General features: G+C 42.6%; 1 protein-coding gene across 1 annotated transcript; it reads right to left on the reverse strand.

Moving 5' to 3' along the window:
• Positions 1–692: 692 nt before the first annotated feature.
• On the reverse strand, positions 693–19279 carry Rab2 (RAS oncogene family member Rab2). The gene is made up of 7 exons (XM_050191691.3): positions 19154–19279; positions 18495–18566; positions 18348–18415; positions 9404–9486; positions 9239–9331; positions 4053–4233; positions 693–1836 (listed from the first exon to the last, which is right to left on the reverse strand). Exons 1-7 carry the CDS (start codon positions 19197–19199, stop codon positions 1741–1743), a joined length of 639 nt encoding a protein of 212 aa, XP_050047648.1. The 5' UTR covers positions 19200–19279; the 3' UTR covers positions 693–1740.
• Between the last annotated feature and the right edge of the window lie 560 nt (positions 19280–19839).

Here is a 19839-nt window from a genome sequence, read left to right on the forward strand (position 1 = left end):
CACACCGCTGAAATGGCCTGCCCCTGTGAAGGGCTGCACCTAGTCAAGATCACAAGTGCATAGTGCATGGAGTAAGATTCCCAAGCTGACAACTAATCCGTCATTTTTTCCACTTTAGATGATGTAATAGCCAGTTACCTTGTTTTTGTGCAGTTATGGAGTTGTACACAGAGGTCTATTTTGTACATTTACTGAAATTTAACACCTTTCGTAAAAAGTTCGAGAATCAAAATCAAAATGATGCCTCCAACAGTCAATAGAAGTGAGCCTTTTCTCATAAAATGATCAAATTTCATCCAACTCAATTCATTAGCTGCCTAATAAGTGCATTTCTGCATTTCACATATACCTGAATAAGGGAATTGAAGTTGGCCCCACGCTCATAAATATACTCCCTGATCTCGTAATAGTAAGATACTGGTGTTACATGAACCCAGATCTCATGTCATCCCCACAAAACAAAAGCATAAGCTTCATGATGCTGCACAAGAACACAGTGCACAGAAGTTTCCACAAATGCTCCAAAATTTTAAAATTCCAGTACACAAATACAAGATATCACGCAACTCTTCAGTTCCATTGCCAAAAAGTTTTCCAGAAACTGCCATCGCACGCACTTCAAATGCTATGTCGTTACAAAGAAGATTCAGCAGTGTAGGCATGAATGGCAAATGCAACATAAACAGGTAAGGTCTTAGGTTAAAACCAATTTATTCCAAACAGACAAGTATGCCAGCTAACAGGGTTAAGCACAGGATAGAATGCCAGTACCAATACATCACTCACTTCTCATAAAAACTTGCTTTTCCAACTCACTGCCACAATCGCCCAAGCTACCTTCAAAGAGCTCACTTGCAGCACAGTCACACAAGCCTTTATCGAATTTTTTGCATTGAAAAACAATATGTACACTTGGCAAGCATAAATAGCAAAGACAACAAAATTTTGTGCTTCAAACATCAGCTCACGAGAAGTTCATGGACCATGAAAGGCTGAAGCCTGCACGCTGAACACTGAAGCATTTTTTGTCCCAATTCCATGCCACACAACAAACTAGTACAGAGTGGGGAATGTTTATGACTAGTACTGCATCACAAAAATATAGTGATTCAGATCAAACAACACTGAAGTGTTTCACGAAAAAGAAGAAAATAATGTCGGTGCGAGGCTCTTTTAACAGCACTAGCATAGCAGCATACGAGAAGAGGCTGAGCATTTTCTATTAGGAAACGCACCCTGGAAAAGCAAGGCATAAGTGTACACAGAATGAGCCATTTTGCACATGCCCCTTTGAAACTTTGGCTTTCTTTTTGCAGGATTGCACATTTTTCTTGCAGACAAGAAAATGAGACGCTCCAACTGCAGATACTTTTTTCGCTGAGACTGCACATTCATACAGGAGCTCGCAGGTGATAATTTTCACAAAAATAAAAGTAGGTGCAAAGTTAGAGCACAAACCAACCAGGCAAGAAAAAAGTGCTGGGATCTGCAAGAAAAACAGAGAAATACTTAACATTCTCTCTACTTTTCACATCCCTTCCCCAAGCTTCCCAATGTTTTCTTCAGCATGCTGTGTATACACCCATGGAGACTGAATAGTACATGTACATAGATATCTTTTGTGTATTTACACACACATGCACACATGTACCATTACATTATATATATGTACGTGTGTATCGGTGTTGCCAAACAAAAAACGCCCACTGTGAGCTGTTTTTCATTAATGCTGCATGCAGCTCAGCAGCAGCCACCACCGGCACTGGCTCCACCACCACTCGACGGCATGCTGGGACTGGTTGGCGAATGCTGGGGACCAATCTTGATGCCATTGGCCTGAAACACAAGAGAAAAGGCTATCTACACACATCATCAATGCACTTGACAGGATTAAAACTGATGCAGAACTGCACCTGGACACAGTAACAGCACGACAATTTATTTACCCTTTGAGCATCTAGCGTTTTTTTTCCAATGTGCACAAACTCAGTTTTTGTCTTAACACATTAGAACACTTCAAATAAATTTTTAATGTGAAAACTCAACCAAAATTTAAGACATGATAATTAATCTTAAGTAGGATAATTAGTGTTCCTAAGGAAACATAGCCGTTGTGTTGCTGTCATTGTCCCTTGAAGAAACCTCGTAATAAACCTCAACTCTCTTCTGGGTGCTTTATTTTGTAATCTGACGCTTTATTTCATCATTCCCTTGTACAGCTGCTATTGGGAGATAGCTGACGTCAAGCTGCAGTCGACTACATGGCATAGATACTGTGGCTTGCTGAGGACAACCGCGTTTGGCTTCTGTTTAGCGCGTCATAGGCAGCAAAGGTGGAAGTCGTGGCGCCTACGTTAACATCCAAAATTAAATTTGAACTGCGCGCCACAGTGACATGTAGAAGGCGGAGCATTGTGGGCACGCCTCACTGCGCCGTAGCCTTCAAAGTGCAAGGCATTGATGAAGGAACGGGAGCACAGCGGAGGCTGTTTTTCATTGCCAATAACTCCGCTTCTGAACTAGCTTAGTTTCACTTCAAATGCCTTTCTCCACTTTGATAAAAGGTGGTTCGGGGCCCTTTAAAGGCACAAATAGTCACGCAGCGTTCTGGCATCGCTGTCATTCACAATTTCCACTGATGACTATGGCGATGAGAACTCCGCCGCTTTGTTTTGGTGGATGCTAACGCCGTTTTTGCTCTTTTGCGGCGCTCGCCGAGCTCCGAGAGTTGTCCGAATTAACCGATGTGCGGCGAAATACATCTAAATTAACAAGAGTTTCGTTGCATTAAATAATGCACATGGCGAGTCCAAATGGAGAGTCCGAATTAACAAGGTTTTCGTGTAGCGTATTGTTAGGGAATAAGGTCAAAGGAAATGCAGAATTTCCTAGAGCAGTATTCTCTAACAATCCACTTCAGTTTATATTCTTATGACTGTGACCCTTCATCATTGGTTCTCATGTGGCTCAGAGGGCGCTTCATGCACCCTTTGAGCCCTTGATGCAGCATGTGATAAATGCGGAAAATAAAACTGTGAAGTTTGAAAATATGGGCCCTAGTTATGCCAAACCTATTAAAGAGATATAGCTAGGTTGTGTGAACTTTATTAAATTAAAAAAAAATTAATTATGATAGCTTATTTACGTATTCAACAATTTTCTCGCTTTATTAGCTCATAAAAAAAATTATTTGCTTGTTCTTTCTCGAAATAAGTCACCACAATATTTTAACCCACAACAAAATAATGTGACCCTGGCAGAACGCATTTCCCCCGAAAAAGGTGACTTCGAACTTAAACAAATTCAATACAGGGGTTTTCATGCCAAAACCACAATCTGATTATGAAGCACGGCATATTGGGGGACTCAAAATTAATTTTGACCACCTGGGGTTCCTTACTATTCGGCCTCATCAGAATGCAGCTACCGCAGCCACTCAGCTACCACGATGGGTGCCTAGATTAAGCTCATTAAAAAATGCATAATACCAAACGCAGTGAGTCAAGTGGAGGAAGATCTGTCTAACAGTGACAACGGACATTGCATACAGTACAAATATATTTGCTGTGAAGGTAAATTCGGCAGATTCAATCTTATTCTGATAGTGAAAATCATAAGCATGCTTTCTTATTTTCAAAATTAGATGCACATTAAAATTGGATAAATATGACAACTCAATACTGCAAACAGTATGTTGTTGGTCACATTCACCTATGACGTACTTTTCTGCACAAGATGCGGATACATTACGCACGCGGTGCTAGAGGACAGCAAAAGCTTCATTTCTTTATAACTTCCTCTGTAAGAGGGCACACTTTTTCTACACTTCAATATTAAATGCACTGAGCACATACACAGTTTACTTGCTATCACTACAGTAGCTGTCTATCTGACCGAAATACTATTATTATGAGACGTTACACACAGTTAAGTGTTTAAAAATGTGCAAATATAACTACATGCTGCAACATTGTTGTTTCTGTTGCCAACACATTCCTGTACAAAGCATTAGCAGCATTTGAAGATGGTAGCTGAACATAGCCATACATTACCTCATTGTTTATGTCAAATACACCTTCCTGGATCTTTTCATAGATTTCCTTGGCTGTGTTGATGAAAGCCTCTTCTACGTTGGCTGCAGTCTTGGCAGAAGTCTCCATGAAGATAAGGCCATGCTCACGAGCAAAGGCCTCACCCTCTTCTTTCTTCACTTCCCTTCGAGTTTCCAAGTCACTGCATTCAATGTGACCACATCACATGCTATTGGGTTTTTCCCCCACAATGCAAAAGACACGCATCCAAATATAATGGCCACTATCGATTACAGCAAACAAACATTTGCTCAAAATGAACATTGCAGAAGACCTGCGAAAGCCCATGCACAAAAGACAATGTATGTAGCTCAGCAATGGTAATACAGGGTTCATACAGGTCTCAGACAGAAATTCAAAGGTATTCAAGTTTCTGCAGGGCCCTGTCAAAGCTTTTTAAAGGGTGCACAGTGGTATCCTGTGTAAAATGTTTTTACCATAACGTTTCCAGAACACTATAGCTAAACTTAGAGATAACAAAGTTGGTAAAATTGGCACTTGGCCACATTGAAATTGGAACTTTTATGCAATTAAGTACAGTTGCTGACGTATTTTTCTTGCAAGGAAGGAGCTTTAAGACTTTTTGAATTATCACACAATTGAAACAAAAAACGAATTTTATGAGGAAACAGACTTTTTTTTTTTAATTTCCAAGTCCGCGACCAAAGGTATACTTTCATGCCATGTCTATCTTTACATCGACGGTACAAAACGAAGCCTGTGAAGCTTTCATGGCCCCTCCGCCGCTGCGGTTGATAGTGTCGCCTGCAGTGGGATAGATTGCACCTGCTGTAGTTTAACTTCAAAGATAAAGTGCGACGGCCTTGAACTTAATGCGGCAGGATTACACCACATCACCACACCATTACACACCACTGCAACGCCTTTCTCCCATCTCCCTTCCACTCTTCTCAAACACGAGTCTGACAGCACCGACAGAGAAGGGATGGAAAGGAGACAGGAGAATGCGTAAGAGGGTGTGACTGCGACGAAGTCGTGCTGTGCGGGGTCAAGAAATTCAAGGGTTTTCAAGGGAAAAGAAGGAATTCCAGGGCTTTCAAGGGCTTTGAAAACATATTTTTCAATTTCAAGGGTTTTCAAGGACCTGTGCCCACCCTGTAAAACACCTAAAAATTGTTCACCCCCCCAACACACACATAAAACAAAACTTGGACCACACACACGCACACACACACACATGAAAAAAAAAGCTGGAGGAATAACCATGAATTCAGGGTTGATGTTATAACTCAAAATAGGTCACTTAACGTATGTCATCCCCATTTCAAATGCATTTTCATTAAATTGCAAAAACATGCATCAGGCTCCCCCCTTGGTTTTCAACGCACATTCTTAACTACTCCCATGTTTCCCTAAAGAGTAGGTGGCCCTGTACTCTACATTTCCCAGTAGACACTTCTTTTCAGGGCAAAGGACCACAGTAACCCAAGTTAGGTACAATGCTCAGCGACTGAAACGCGATACTCACACAGCATGGCGACCAGCACTTTTTGCACCATTGGTGATCGCTGAAGAGGCCGAATGCAGTCACGATGCATCAAAAACATTTTCACTTTCAGGTGACACAAAAATGGAACATCTCAGTGTAACCAGCGCCCACCGGTGGTGCAAGGAAGTACTGTCCGCTATGTTGTCCGAGTATCGCGTTTCAATCGCTGAGCACTGTACAAGCCCTTGCAGCTGGCAGTGCAATAAACCAACTTTTCTGCGTCTAACTAGCAGGCCAATATGTATGCTGCATTTTCAATCCATTACTCCAAGGCAAAGTTGTCTGTTGCCAAAGTTACAGACCTAGCATTGTGGCACCCAAAAGTGCCCTAGGCTCAAGCAGTTGACTACAATGGGTTACAGCATTTGGGTGACAAGCTCAGAATTGGGTCATCTTTTCAATAAATACCAGTTTAGAATTTATAATCAGCCCATTTCTAACATGGACCAAAAAGTTCCACTTTGTTCTAGCTTCACGATTCACATTGTAAGCCTGGTTCTCAAGACTGCACTGTCTAGGTTTCATTCAATGTTTACTATCAAAGGATATTTAATGTATAATAACTACCCAAGGTAACAAATGAAGCTAGACTTTGGCAACTCATAGCACGCAGTCTATAGAATACTAATAGTTACAGTTAGGTCCATTTCTCACATATACACCTCTATGAATGATTGTACCTCAGACGTAGCATAAACAAGTTTTTATTTTTTGTTTGTAGTAACGCAACGAGCTATGGAAAGAAGAATGATAGGTGTAATGTTAAGGGATAAGAAAAGAGCAGAGTGGGTGAGGAAACAAACGCGAGTTAATGACATCTTAGTTGAAATCAAGAAAAAGAAATGGGCATGGGCAGGACATGTAATGAGGAGGGAAGATAACCGATGGTCATTAAGGGTTACGGACTGGATTCCAAGGGAAGGGAAGCGTAGCAGGGGACGGCAGAAAAATAGGTGGGCAAATGAGATTAAGAAGTTTGCAGGGACATGGCCACAATTAGTACATGACCGGGGTAGTTGGAGAAGTATGGGAGAGGCCTTTGCCCTGCAGTGAGCGTAACTGGGCTGATGATGATGATCAACATGAAGCACAGGATATTGCAGTTATAAATTATTAAATAGAAGATATCACAGTTACCTCTTGAATGGGATTAATTTTAGCATGTTTGAAGGGCCCCTCACCAGGCCCCATAGCAAATTTTGGTTATACGCTGGAAGTTGTTACGTGTCCTCTAGGGAGCATTCTGCCGCAAAAATTTGTCAAATCAGTTCATTAATAGCAGAGATAGAAATATTTCAGTGCTGTGAACCCAGGATTTCAGGAGGCAAGCTCCACTGCCAAGCAAGACTCTCTCCACTCGCCCCGTCTAGCATCCGCAAGCGAAATTCCTTCCCTGCATTCTCCAATACTGGACCTCGAGGATCGCGTGACACATATGTCACGGGCCCCGCCTTCATTTTTTTTTCTCTTCGCTTTTTTTTTGTGTGTGTGTGGCACTGTGCACTTCCGCTGAGGGCGTCGCGCGCACGCTGTTCTGATTGACTGGTTTCACACAGCGCATGATTTTGCGCACTGCGCACAAGGACACATGACTAGCGGTATAATTCGGTGCTACACGAATACTGAGACAGAACAAGCGGATCGCAGAGCATGATCACGCGTTGGAACACGGTAGAAAATGGCATAGTTTCGGTACCTGCGCATGCGACTGCACGACCATGGGAACAAGCAGACGAAGCGGAAGTACTTCTCTCTTGCTTTGGTGCGAAGTAAAACAAAAACACGCAGACATTCCGTTTCTGTGTTTTATTATTTCTCTAAACTTCAATTCGTGAATTCCAAACAGATCATACAAATAAGATTTGTTGCCTTGAATAATTCTCGAAGTCACGTGTCACCACGAGTGACGTCACACTGCGGACACGAGTAATAGGCGCAGGGACACGAGTACGTCACCGTCCAGCTTGGAGCGCGGTCGCCACGAGGGAAAGGAAAAACGACGTTCGGATGGAAATTTCAGACCTCTCCGCAGCGCGTTAGTGTTGTAATTCTTTGCAAACACGATCACTAGTGCACATTGTATGCTCTATGCTTGTCATCTCAAAATGGCCAGACCTGGTGAGGGGCCCTTTAAGAGTAAGCTATGTAACTGTGTTTGTGAAAATGAAGTCATATTAAAGGAGCGCTGACAGAAAAATTATGTGTCCAGCTTTTTGTACTTTCTTAGGTAGCTGTCGACTTCATAATTATTTCACGAAGCCTTAAATCCTCAAGAGCGCCACCAATGTTTAATTACAGTACCTTCTATACGGCCCTTTCAAAATGCGCGCCAAGCAGAGTATGGCACCAGACGTGAAAATGAAGACTTGTCACGTAACCGAAAGCGGAGGATAAGAACCCGTCAGTCAGCCCGGTGGCATGGTTCAAGGCCGTACAATGATTTGGTCCTTGCAATTGTTTAATTTTCTTGGAAACGCAGAGGGACACCCTCTGTTCTCTTGTTCTGTCGAGTGCTAACTGAACTCTGGTTTTGGCAGCACTGCCATGGCCATAAGTGTGCATGTGTCAGTGGTACCTGGTACCAAGAGGTTTCAAAGATGTCATGTTTTTTTTTCTTTTACATCAGAAGTCGCACTCCACTTGGCATGCATTTTGAACGGGTTGCATTAAAAGGTAATGTAATTATTTGTTACTCTATTAGGAAATTTAGGATCCAGAGTATAATCACAGGGCTGATTGCTATCCAATAAAGCAATAAAATTCAGAAAAATTTTATGTCAATACCACTTCAATACAGGCATTGAAATATACTAAATATGTTAATATAAATGTTAATGCATGCTCACCAGCTTATTCATTCACCTGAATTTGTCTCTGGAGTCAAATGTTCATTAAGATGTTCTTGAAGAAGCAAAAATGTAATAAAGATTCTTTGGGAACATTTAGAAGTTTATAATAAATGCTTTATGTGGTACTGCAGGTTTGAAGGCACTCTCTATTAGACTAAAATTTGGATTTTGCTTCTCTGAAGAATCAACTCAATTAAATCTGTGAAGCACTATATGCATAAACTTCTCACTGGTCATGAAACTTCTCATGGCAAAGCAAACATGGCTGACTGGCCAAGTTGCAACAACTGTCAAGTTGCAAATCTGCAGCACAGTGTGCAACAGCAAAGGTACAATTAGTTTGCCAACCAAGTGGACACACACGAGTGCTTGCACAAATAGGCCGATAATGAGAACTGATGCTGTAGTTTCTTTTTAAAACTTTGAATGCCTTTTCAGGTTCAAATCTTATAGAAAAATATCTACAAGGCCACAGCTGCCAAACACACCAAAGACATTAGGTGTGTTGTAATGGTTCTTTTCATTTTCCATTTATTTTTGTCCATCATTGGCTGTCAGCAAGCCACATCACAGTGTTTGCCAGGTTGGCCACTCAATACAACGGATGGTCAAATTTTCGGAGCAAAAAAAATTCTTACAATATACAGTCCCTAGCTTTCACTTCGTCATACGGCTGTGCTAGCTGTGCTGTCAAAAGTACACAGAAATCAACAATTCTGAAATATCAAACGTCTTTCATATAGTTAAATTCTAATTACTACAGAAACAATACAAGCAATGAAATTTACCTTTTGTTCCCAATGAGCATGATTACCATGTTGGAGTTGGAGTGCTGGCGAGCATCCTCCAACCAGGTTGTCAGATGGTTGAAGGTGTCCCTTCTAAGAATTGAAACTAGGTATAAGTGCATGCACTGCTGAAACATACACCATCAGCAAGTAAGTGGGGCATACCGTGTGATGTCGTACACAAGGAGAGCTCCAGCTGCTCCCCTGTAGTAGGATCGGGTGATTGAACGGAATGCTTCTTGGCCAGCCTAAAAGCAGCAAAAACCCGACATTTGTCATCTAGGCAGCAAGTTGCAAAATGTATGGTTAGAGGCACTAAATGAAAAATTTTTAATGCTACATAATCAACACATTTAGATATAACATCTCAGACAGACTGGACATAAAGTAAATATAAAGAAATTGCTGCTAAACCACAATGCAAGGTTTGTAAACATTCCCCAGAAAACAGCAGGCACAATGGGCTTAGACAAGTAAGGCCCAGTAAAAAAACATCTTTTTAGGCAGCTGCTCACTGCTGCCACTGCTGTGGACTCCCCTCACCAGTCCCACATTTTTTATTATCATGTGACTTGGTTTCAGCGCGTTCTTGAGAAGAAATGGCAATCCTAAAGAAAGTAAAAGGTTACATAAAAACTTTCAAGTATAAGCCATCTCCGAAATCTTCAAAATGTTTATGAAAACTTTGGAATTGCATAGCCATGGCAGTGATATGTAGAATTTGTAAAAGTTGCTTTCAGGCATGCAGTGCCTTGTTCTCTTTTACATACAACCTCCTTATTGAGAGATGTAAAAAAATGGCAACTACAGCAGCACTGCTTGCCCATTACAATGTGTCGAGGCACTGCATGTGCAGGGCAATGTGTGTGAAACATCCTTTATGCATCCAGTAGTTGTACATCAAAAAGAGCCTCTCATTGGCAGCAGCACCAATGGTACACAATACAAACTGATGGAATTACCACCTAGCATTGCCGGGGAGGTGCTAGAATTGCATTATGGGCTTAGTGTCAGAAATGAACAACTATGCTACGAGAAATGCGGAAGTGGGTGAGAGGGAGGGGGTTTAAAGGGGCTATGACACCCAATTTTTATGTTAAACGGTACACACATTTCGCAGCAAGCTGCCAAAAGTTGAGCATATTAGGTGCAGTAGAAAATTTGTATTTCCCATTCTTAACACTGCAGTTGAACCTTTAGCAGTCTTGCAACACTAACAGATTATGAAATGACTTGCATCCTCAGCTAAGGCTTCCTGTGAGTAACAGAAGCCAATCTTGAAGGCCGTGCTTCTGCACACTGCAAACACCAGAAGTGATTGTAGGAGCCAGAACTATGTCATGGTCATCATGTGTTATTTTCCTATTTGCATCTTGGCAGTAGGCCCGAGATATTTTCTTCGGGGATTTTCTAGTTTGTGCTGCTTTTATTGCACAAGTAAGGAAATAGAGGGCACAATTCAACAGCAACACCCTTGCTGTAACTTTGGGCGCCAGAGCGTGCAGAACAAGACATCTGATGTGGTTTCCGACTGTTTTGAAGTGGTCGACACAGCAGTAGCACAACAGTTCCCGACAGCACACAACAAATGCCAAAATGGCGGTCGCTGTTGGTGGAAGGGGCTTTAAAGGCAGCGATCTAAAATTGAATTTTCCAGTTAGAACGTGTGCCATTGGGTACATACACGCAGTAACTATATATAATTGTTATAAGCAATAATGCGACATGGGAGCATTGTAGTCAGCGATTTATTTTACCACAGAAAATATGTAACAGTTGACCATGCACTGACTGCTCAGTGTTACATCAGATATATAGTAAAAACCAGTATTGTCATGACTGTAGTAGGTGAAAAGTCCCAGAAAGTAGCAGATTTCACCCTTATACACAGGCGTCGCGTTAGAGGCAACAGTTACAGTTTTCTCCTGGTCAGGTCGAACACCAGCGTTACAACATGGCCAAGAAGTTTGTTGTAGGCAAACTTGTATTTTTCAGGTTTAAGAGAGAGAGACCAGCTGTACAAAAGGTCTGAAAGATGGCATGAAGTCATTCATGGTGACACAAGAGAGCAGGCAGTGGCTGCGACGGTCTGATACTAATACTGCAACAACTTCTGTCGAAGCATTTGTAAAATTAATTTTTGGGGTACTACGTGCCAAAACCACGATATCATTATGAGGCATGTCATAGTGGGAGACTCAGGATTACTTTCAACCACCTGGGGTTATTTAATGTGCACCCAATGCACAGTACATGTGCATTTTCGCATTTCGCCCGCATTGAATTGCGTCCACCATGACCGGGTTTTGAACCTCGGCTCTCAAACTTAGCAGCGCAACGCCTTAGCCACTACGGTGGGCAAAGCATTAGTTCCATAGCGGCAGTCTCATGAAGGAACTCCTGTACAAGCAGGTGGATTACGCACCAGGTTGGCACAGTTTCTCTGGCTCGGTGCATGAAGAGCCATACCTTCTTCTCCTTTTATATGGCTGGATCCTATCTAATGGAACACTCGAGACATTTCTACGATAAACATAGCGACACTTCGATTTGGGAGTCACTCGCTCTTTCCTGTCAATGCCAGTATAGGTGTTGCGAAGCTGTCACCGAAATTCTTTCCAACTCGGAAACAATGCACGATTTTTGAACCATATGTGCACAGTGCCCTTGAGGACAAGGCGGACATTCCTGACCTTCCAGTAGTTGTTCCAATCGTTGAAGGTGGCGATTAGTTGGAAGTAGTCAAAACAATCCTCAATGTCCTTGAATGCATCACTGTGGAAAGATGGTAGTGTGCGAGGCTTACGAACAATCCATAGTAGAGGAGGAGAGGGGAGCTTGTATATCCTGTGGGCTTGGCAGCAGATAGAACTTAGATAGCAGTCCTTGCAGGCAAGGGCTCCTTTGGGTGACTTGTCTGCTTTCACAAAGATGGTGGCATCTACAGTTTCGAGTTTAGACTGTATAGACCAAACACCTCCACTGGTATGTTGCGAGAGGAAAAGCCAGAGTCCACTGGCAGCGAACAGTAGTTTTACTGCAGCCGCAATCTAACTCACTTAGTCTCTTACGCAATCATTTAGGAAACAGACGCACATGATGATGATTATTATTGGACATCGATACACCTGGCAATACGTTCTTCACAACTGAATTGGCGATACCAATGTACACTGAAAAATAGCACAACACAAACATCTGAAATTTTGCACAAGTACTCCTCTAGGATATGTGATGTGCACATTCACTAAGAAACGTCCCTGGTAAACATTGTGGCTCACACTTCATTGAATTACTGTGACTGCACTCTCACCATTGCTGATTGACAATAACTGGTGCATTAAACTCATTTCCTCTTAACTCATCTGAATCAACTTGAGCAGCTAGCCGATTAAATTTGCGAGATGGTTTGACAATTCTCGCAACCGTAAGCCTGATGAGATGCTTCAGCATAGAAATTACATGATCGGTGCTACTGGATTGTTTTGGCTTTGACAGGTTTGACACAAGATACCAGATAGTGTATCTGCTTATGTTTTATGTTTGTGCTCCCATGTGATGAAGTTTTTAATGGTATGTGTACCCTTAGGTTTCACAAAGTTCTAACGTTTAGAGGGTTCCTAAACCCTCCTAAGCCTGTGCGCTCGTCTTCGTTACCCTACCCAGGGGCACTTCCTCCTCTTTGCGACACACTACTCTAGAAAACATGTGGACATTGCCGCTTTTTTTTATGGTTTGATAACACTGTTCAGTTTACCATGAATCTGCGGAAAATGCATGTTTATCTCCCACCATTGATGCAGGTTTCGTCATAAAACGCCGTTAATTTTCTATTCGCATGTGTGTTGTGAAACAGCCTACATGCAGCTACCATAACACAGTGCAAGTGTAAAGTTTGCATGTGTTTGAAAGCCGGCGCACGCTAGGATGCTGCGCTCCCCCTTCTCGCGTGCACAGAGAGAAACTGGCCGTCTCATGTAGCCGACGGAATTCGCCGCCTTTACGGCTCCGGTTACGAGATGGGGTGCGGATGGCGCGTTGATGGTCACAATAAGTGCTACAAGAGCCGGAAATTATTTCCCACATGTAAACAGTCTGTGGAGATTGCCGACAGCTTTGGGGCAGTGCAAATGCCGGCGATCGCATTCCCGCTTACGCTTCACAAGGACGCATGCAGGAACATAACAGTACAGTTGTTTGCCCGGAAACGAACTCACTGGATCACTGAATGCAGCTTTGCAAAGAACATAGTCACCAAAGAAGATTTCTAACATGAGGAGATGCTAACACTTTGCTTTCTTTCCTGTCGAAAGCAGTGCTTGCTACCAGCATCTTTTGCTTCTTGGAGAGGCCGGCTCCTCGCAATCAGCTCGTACATGTAGGGAGCAATGCCGAACTCCTCAGAGAAACACAAGCTCTCGACATTTACCATTACCATCTCAGCAAAGCAACAGCGCCAAACCACCTTGCACCGTGCTTCATGTGTAGCGGCAGCGGTCGGTCCGGACAAACACCATTGTTGCCGTCACGATGCGCCCGACCAATCACAGGCCCGAGTCTACTGCCGCAGTTTTCGGCGAAATAAAATCTGTTCGCGCTTTTTTTCTCTCAATTTCTATGCGATATTCGAATTCGGAGGGTTGAAAACCATTACATACAGCTCTTCACTAATTTTTTCTGGAAAACCCTTCAGCTTCCCTTTAAAGCAACGCAAGTTTTTCGCCTTCCCAATCACTAGAAGGGGCAGCTTCTCGGTACCAACCGCATTTGCCCCGACCATGACAGTTACCCGCTTTTTACTATGCTTCCCACCAGCGCAGGCCTCTTTAGCAAAGGAAAGTGAACGGTCTGGCAGCATTTTGAATAGGCCTGTCTCGTCCCAATTATATATGTCTGCAGGAGCATACTCTGACAGAAGAGCCTTCAATTTACTTGTCCGGTAATCTGTGACAGTAGCCTGATCCACGGCACACCGCTCTTCCTGCAAACTTTCTGGAAAGAGACCCCGTCTTTCCTTAAATCCACGGATCCATCCATCAGTGAAATTGAAGCTCTGAATGCCCATTTTTAAAGCGAGCATCTCGGCTTTCTGCTTGAGCATGTTGCCCGAAACAGGGAGGTTCTATGCTAAGACTCCTTTCAACCACAGCTGCAGGGCCTCTTCAAGTTTCGGATGTTGTCCTTTCCGGTCTTTTTTTGTAGTTTTGCAGTGCGACTGGTTGACTGCAGACAAAATCTTTTCTTTGTTTTTCATGTAATCAAAAAAGGTCTGTTTGGAGATATTAAATGCCTTCGCAACATCAACTTGGGTCCGTCCTTGCTCGATTAGCCTGATGATGATAGCCTTCTTGTCCAGCGTCATGGTCAAATATTTTCCACGCTTCTTCAATACATTCGGTGGAGGCAGGCGAAGAGCAGGGGCCATGGCATCGAAAACGCGTCGGCGCTGTGCTGAATGAACAGCTGCAACACACTGAAATAGTGATGATATGCTGTACGGTGGCGGCTAGTGATGGCAGGTGATGATTTCAATTGCACTGCACTAGATAAAAGTCTGCGGATCACTGCTGGACGAAAACGTGCGCGACACCACCTACGACACCAAGGCAAAACTGATGATGATGGTGGTTATCGTGAGCATCACCTGGCATTCATAGGCGGTGTCAAAAACTGGCTACGCATGACTGGTTTCCGGCTCTTAAATTCGCTTCCACTGCAGGCTACAGGCAAAATCATGGCCTTTAAGATCGTTGTTTCTTACAACAGGCGCCACCGTTGCCACGTGGATTTGGACGCCTCCTATACTTGCTAATCAAATTACTATACCGATCCAAGCCACTTCATGTCCGATCCGAAGCTAGTCAGGCAGCTCAAGATTCAAAATAGCATCCTCCCGGACTCATAGCCCTGGTCCGTCGCAGCAAATTTTGTCCGGAAAATCGAACTACTGGCATTATGTTGTCTGAAAAATCGGTCGTGAAAATGCAATAGCTCTATGGGAACCATGATGGTGCATTTATGAAGTCTGGAATATCCACCAAGTCAGAATTTTTGGAGTCCGAAAAATTGGTTGGCTACTGTATGCCACTCGGCTTGTCGAAAGAAAATCTGAGCCACAAACAGCGACAAGTTAGATGGTACTATGTTAACAGTATAATTTGTGATAGAAATATAGAGGTAATTGACTTCAAAGAAAGAACCAACAAAGTTGTTTCAGTCATTACTGAAGATGACGTAGACAATAGGGTTCAGCACCCAAGAGAACCACCTGCCATGTGAGAAGAAGTACAGCTGAGGATGGTGGATTAAAACCTAGGAGCTCAAAACCTAGAAACACCTGCATTAAGAAGTTTAGATAAAAAACTTTGCATAAGTAACAGTAAGCTGTTGCAAAGCAAGTTGCCAAATCGCATAGTAATGATACTTCCATGGAGTATTTTACCTGTTTGACTCTACAACTAACTGCGCAGCAATAGGATGTCACTTGCAAGAAGCTCTTTGCCAATGAATAAATTTAGCCAAAAGCAACATTCCCCATTCAAGTGGCCCTGAGTCACGAACATTCTGAAAGATCTCAAAACATGACCATTTATAGGCAATCTGTACCTCAACCTCAACAGCATACCGATCCTACTTTCTTGTAATTAGTTTATATATTTAAAATTGTGGAGTTTAATGTCCTGGAATTGCACAGTGGGTTACGAGGAAAGCCATAGTTGAGATAGACTGTGCGATTTTCACTTGTTTGTTGCTATGACTACTCAGCAGGCATGCTAAAACAACTATCAATTGATGACCGAATACCTGTTAACTATTGACAAAGTCTGAAGATATACCAAGAAATATAAGCAAAGTAGCAAAGCCTTCAGGCTACTTTTCTCATCTCAATGTCCATTTGTTCCAAAATAAGCATCTCACTTTAAAAAAAAAATATGAAATTAGCTTTTCACTTTCAAGCTCGCTAGCACAAAAACAAACCCTAAGACCACACCAAAAGCCACACAACCACAGCATAACACAAATGGCAGTCGAGCTTAGGCTACAACTTTCACTAAATTTTTCTTGCCTCAAGAAGTCGCACACTTGAGTAAAACGGTGAGAAATGTTAAACCTCTGAGAAAATGCTTAAAAAATTAAATTCTAGGGTTTCATGTGGCAAAAGCACGGTCTGATTATGAGGTATGACATAGCGGTGGACTCCGGATTAGTTTTGACCTGTCTAGGGGTAGACATGATATTTTCGACAAATAGCTTTTTTTGCATTAAATGGAAGTCCTAGACCTCTAAACTCTTGAAAAAACTAATGACAAGCTAATGACAGTAAATAATTTCAGATAATTATTGCATTTTATATTATTAGCTTTTCTACAGCTCATATGGCTTTGTTTCCCAGTAGGATACTGTGTCGCGACATCACTACACAGTATATAGGAGCAGAACATTGCAACATTTTGACACTCGCTTGATCACCTCATATGCTGCTACTCAATGTGAGGGCTGATGATGCAGCATAGCAGATGACTGAGCAAGCCAAAGCAAGTGTCAAATAGTCACAATCTTTTGGACCATATACTGTGTAGTGACGTCATGTCACAGTATCCTCCTGGGAACAAAACCAAGACTGCGTGTAGAAAACCTATTTATTGGATTACTGACGGCACTCTAAGGCTTACCATTATCTTTTTCCAGGGTTCAGAGGGCTCGGACCTTCATTTAATGCAAAATATTAGTAGTCCAAAATATCATGTCCACAACTACTTATTGTGAACATAAATCACAGCACACGAGTGCTTTAACATAACGCCCCCATCAGAATGCAGCCAGGATCGAACCCACGACCTTGTGCTCAGCAGCGCAACGCCATAGCTACTGAGCTACCGTAGAGAGTTGCAGAGAAGAAATTGGGTAAGTTGGTTTACATTCATGACTGGGCACACTGCAAAGGACAGGATCACAGAAAGCAAGAATAGGATCTCAGGAGCACTTTTCTTCTTGGGGTGCTACATGAAAACAGCATTGCAATAGATTTCCGATGCAACTAAAATACCCTAAATCCAATGCATAACAAAGTTCTTTTAACATACAACCAAATTATTTTACTATAATCCCATTTTTTTTTTGCAAACCTATGAAGGGCACAGAAACTAAGCTACAATGGTTGTGATGTCATACAACAAGCAAAACAATAAAAATGGTGGCACAGCTTGGTCTGACTTCGCCTAGCTCCACAAAGGCTATGGCGATGCAGCCACTTTTTCTGAATAATTTACACAAGCCTGTTGTCGCTGGCTGTGGACACGCCACACTGCAATCTCGCAGCTAAACTCTCGAAACAAAATACATGATAGTTTTCCCGACAGACCTGGTCTACAGCATTGCATAGATGTAGAGTTTGTTACTTTAAATGTTTTGGTATGCAGAAGTCATTCCAATTCACAGTTTCCAAGGGATTCAAGTAGCACATTTACATTTAAGTTACGTGCCCTTGAATTGTTTTCTTTTCAAGTTCAAGGGTTTTCGAGAATTCCAAGGTGTATGAACTCTAAAATTCTGAAATGCTGCTTGGCATTGTATTTCACTACTGTTGAAGAGACCAGTATATTTAATCAACAAGCTGTGTACTAGTCTCAAAGGGGCCAGAAAGAAGGCCAGATCACCACCTGTGTCCAAAAACAAATAGCCTAGCCCAACACATGGAGCTGAAGGCTAAAGCACCCAAGGAGCAAAATGACGCTTGATAGTAAATGCTACGTTATCACCTATGATGAAGGCACACAACAGGATACCTAATTTGACAATTCTAAGATTACAGTGGACTTATTCACTCTCATTCATTAAATTAGCGTGACAACAGTTAGAAAATTTCTGCAGTAGTCAAGGTTAGATGGTGCTTGACGTAAGAAATGCTTTCTGAACTGCTCAGAAAACACTTCTCATGTGCAAACATGCAGCAACTTTCTCCCAGAGTTCCTATAGCCATCACCCTTTTATGACACTTATCACATAACAGAATGTCAGAAAGAAAGTAAAAAACAAACAAAACAACACCCCAGTTGGCACACATCTCAATCGCCGACAAGCGTTATATTAGTGCATAGAAGATATTTACCGTATCCCAAATTTGCAGCTTGATCTGCTTTCCATCAATTGTGATCATGCGGGCACCAAACTCAACCCCTACAAGATAGAAAGAAATCGTGTAAAAAAATACAACGCAAATGAACACCGCATATTTATGATTCAAAACAAAACATACCAATCGTAAGGTCATGTACAGGCTGGAAGCGCTTATCTGTGAATTGCAGCAGAAGGCAGGACTTTCCCACTCCTGCGCAAAGGCGAAGCAAACATTAAACCAGAACAACGCTCATCGCACTATCGGAAACGCACTAACAAACCAACGTGATGCGCAACAGCTGTTACTGAAACGGGAAAGCAGGAGTCGAATACACCCAACATGCCCATTCAAACGGCTTGGAGCGCATTCACTATTAATAAAAAAATCTGGAGCGATACATAAAAGAGAAATGTAAAAAGCACATCACTAGTCATAGACGATCACTACAAAGTACACTAGGAGGTTAGATGCACACAAGAAAAGCATAGCCCATTGTCGGGTCTTCGGCACGCGATTGCCCGGCCGAACGTATATCTGGCTTCGGTAAACCAGCGAAAAATTTCGACCAGTATTATCAACTAACAATCTCAACTATCGTGAGTCGGGCAAGGAAGAATGATAAGTCTGCAAACTACCAACGGCAAAACAGAATACAGAGATGTTCAAAGCAATAGCGAGTCGCCATTTTGGCATTAAGAACCTTGCATGTTACAAAACGCGTCACTCACTACCAAGGCAAAACGGCCAGTACGGAAGGCAATCATGCATATAAATTTAGAACATCACTCAGATCTTACCTGTATCTCCAATTATAATGTATTTGAATAGGTACGCGTATGACATCCTCAAAAATACTGACGCTTCGCCAGACCACAACACAAGCCACAGAACACTAGCTCTTCACTCAACGAGCGATTCTGGCGCTGACGTCACACAATGCTACTACGCTATCCCTAGGGGGCAGCACCAACGAGACGATCTTCAACTATTGTTTCTTACGTAAGGCATAGTTACGATAGCGCTCTATCGCGATCTATTCGCTTATTTTAGATTTACATTCCGTGTGAACACACATTTGCTCATGCAAAAAGTCGCACCTTGTGCACTTGCTTTTTACCTACCGGGCCATTTGTCCCCGCTTATCCGTGGCATGGACCAAAATAAAAGTTTTGTCTGTCTGTCTTTCCGTGGCCTATTCTTGCCCTATTAGTGCAATAAGAGGCTCGTCGGCTTCTTTATTCGGAGGGAAAGGAAGATAATCGCATTCGGCGCTCAAAGCATCAACAGCAGTGAAACGTCCGAAGGCCCGTAGCGAGAGCGTCCATAGCGCGAGCAGCAAGTAACTGCAAGCTCCAATTCCTCGGGCCACACTAGTACTAACTGTACGATGGATGCGCTCACTTAGCACGAAGTCGAAAGCGATTTCAGCAGTAGGTCACCGCACTGCAACGCGTCAGCAGACACTGCGGTGCTAAACTGCAAA

Source organism: Dermacentor andersoni, chromosome 1 (genome assembly GCF_023375885.2).
Source record: "Dermacentor andersoni chromosome 1, qqDerAnde1_hic_scaffold, whole genome shotgun sequence".
Classification (NCBI taxonomy): Eukaryota; Metazoa; Arthropoda; class Arachnida; order Ixodida; family Ixodidae; genus Dermacentor; species Dermacentor andersoni.

Bases quoted from the DNA above. Each gene is read 5' to 3' on its own strand.
- Rab2 (XM_050191691.3), bottom strand. From the start codon at position 19,199: ATGTCATACGCGTACCTATTCAAATACATTATAATTGGAGATACAG. The intron at 18,416-18,494 runs GTATGTTTTGTT...TCTATCTTGTAG, and splicing joins TGTACATGACCTTACGATTG to GGGTTGAGTTTGGTGCCCGC. The intron at 9,332-9,403 runs GTATGCCCCACT...TTCAATTCTTAG, and splicing joins CTTGTGTACGACATCACACG to AAGGGACACCTTCAACCATC.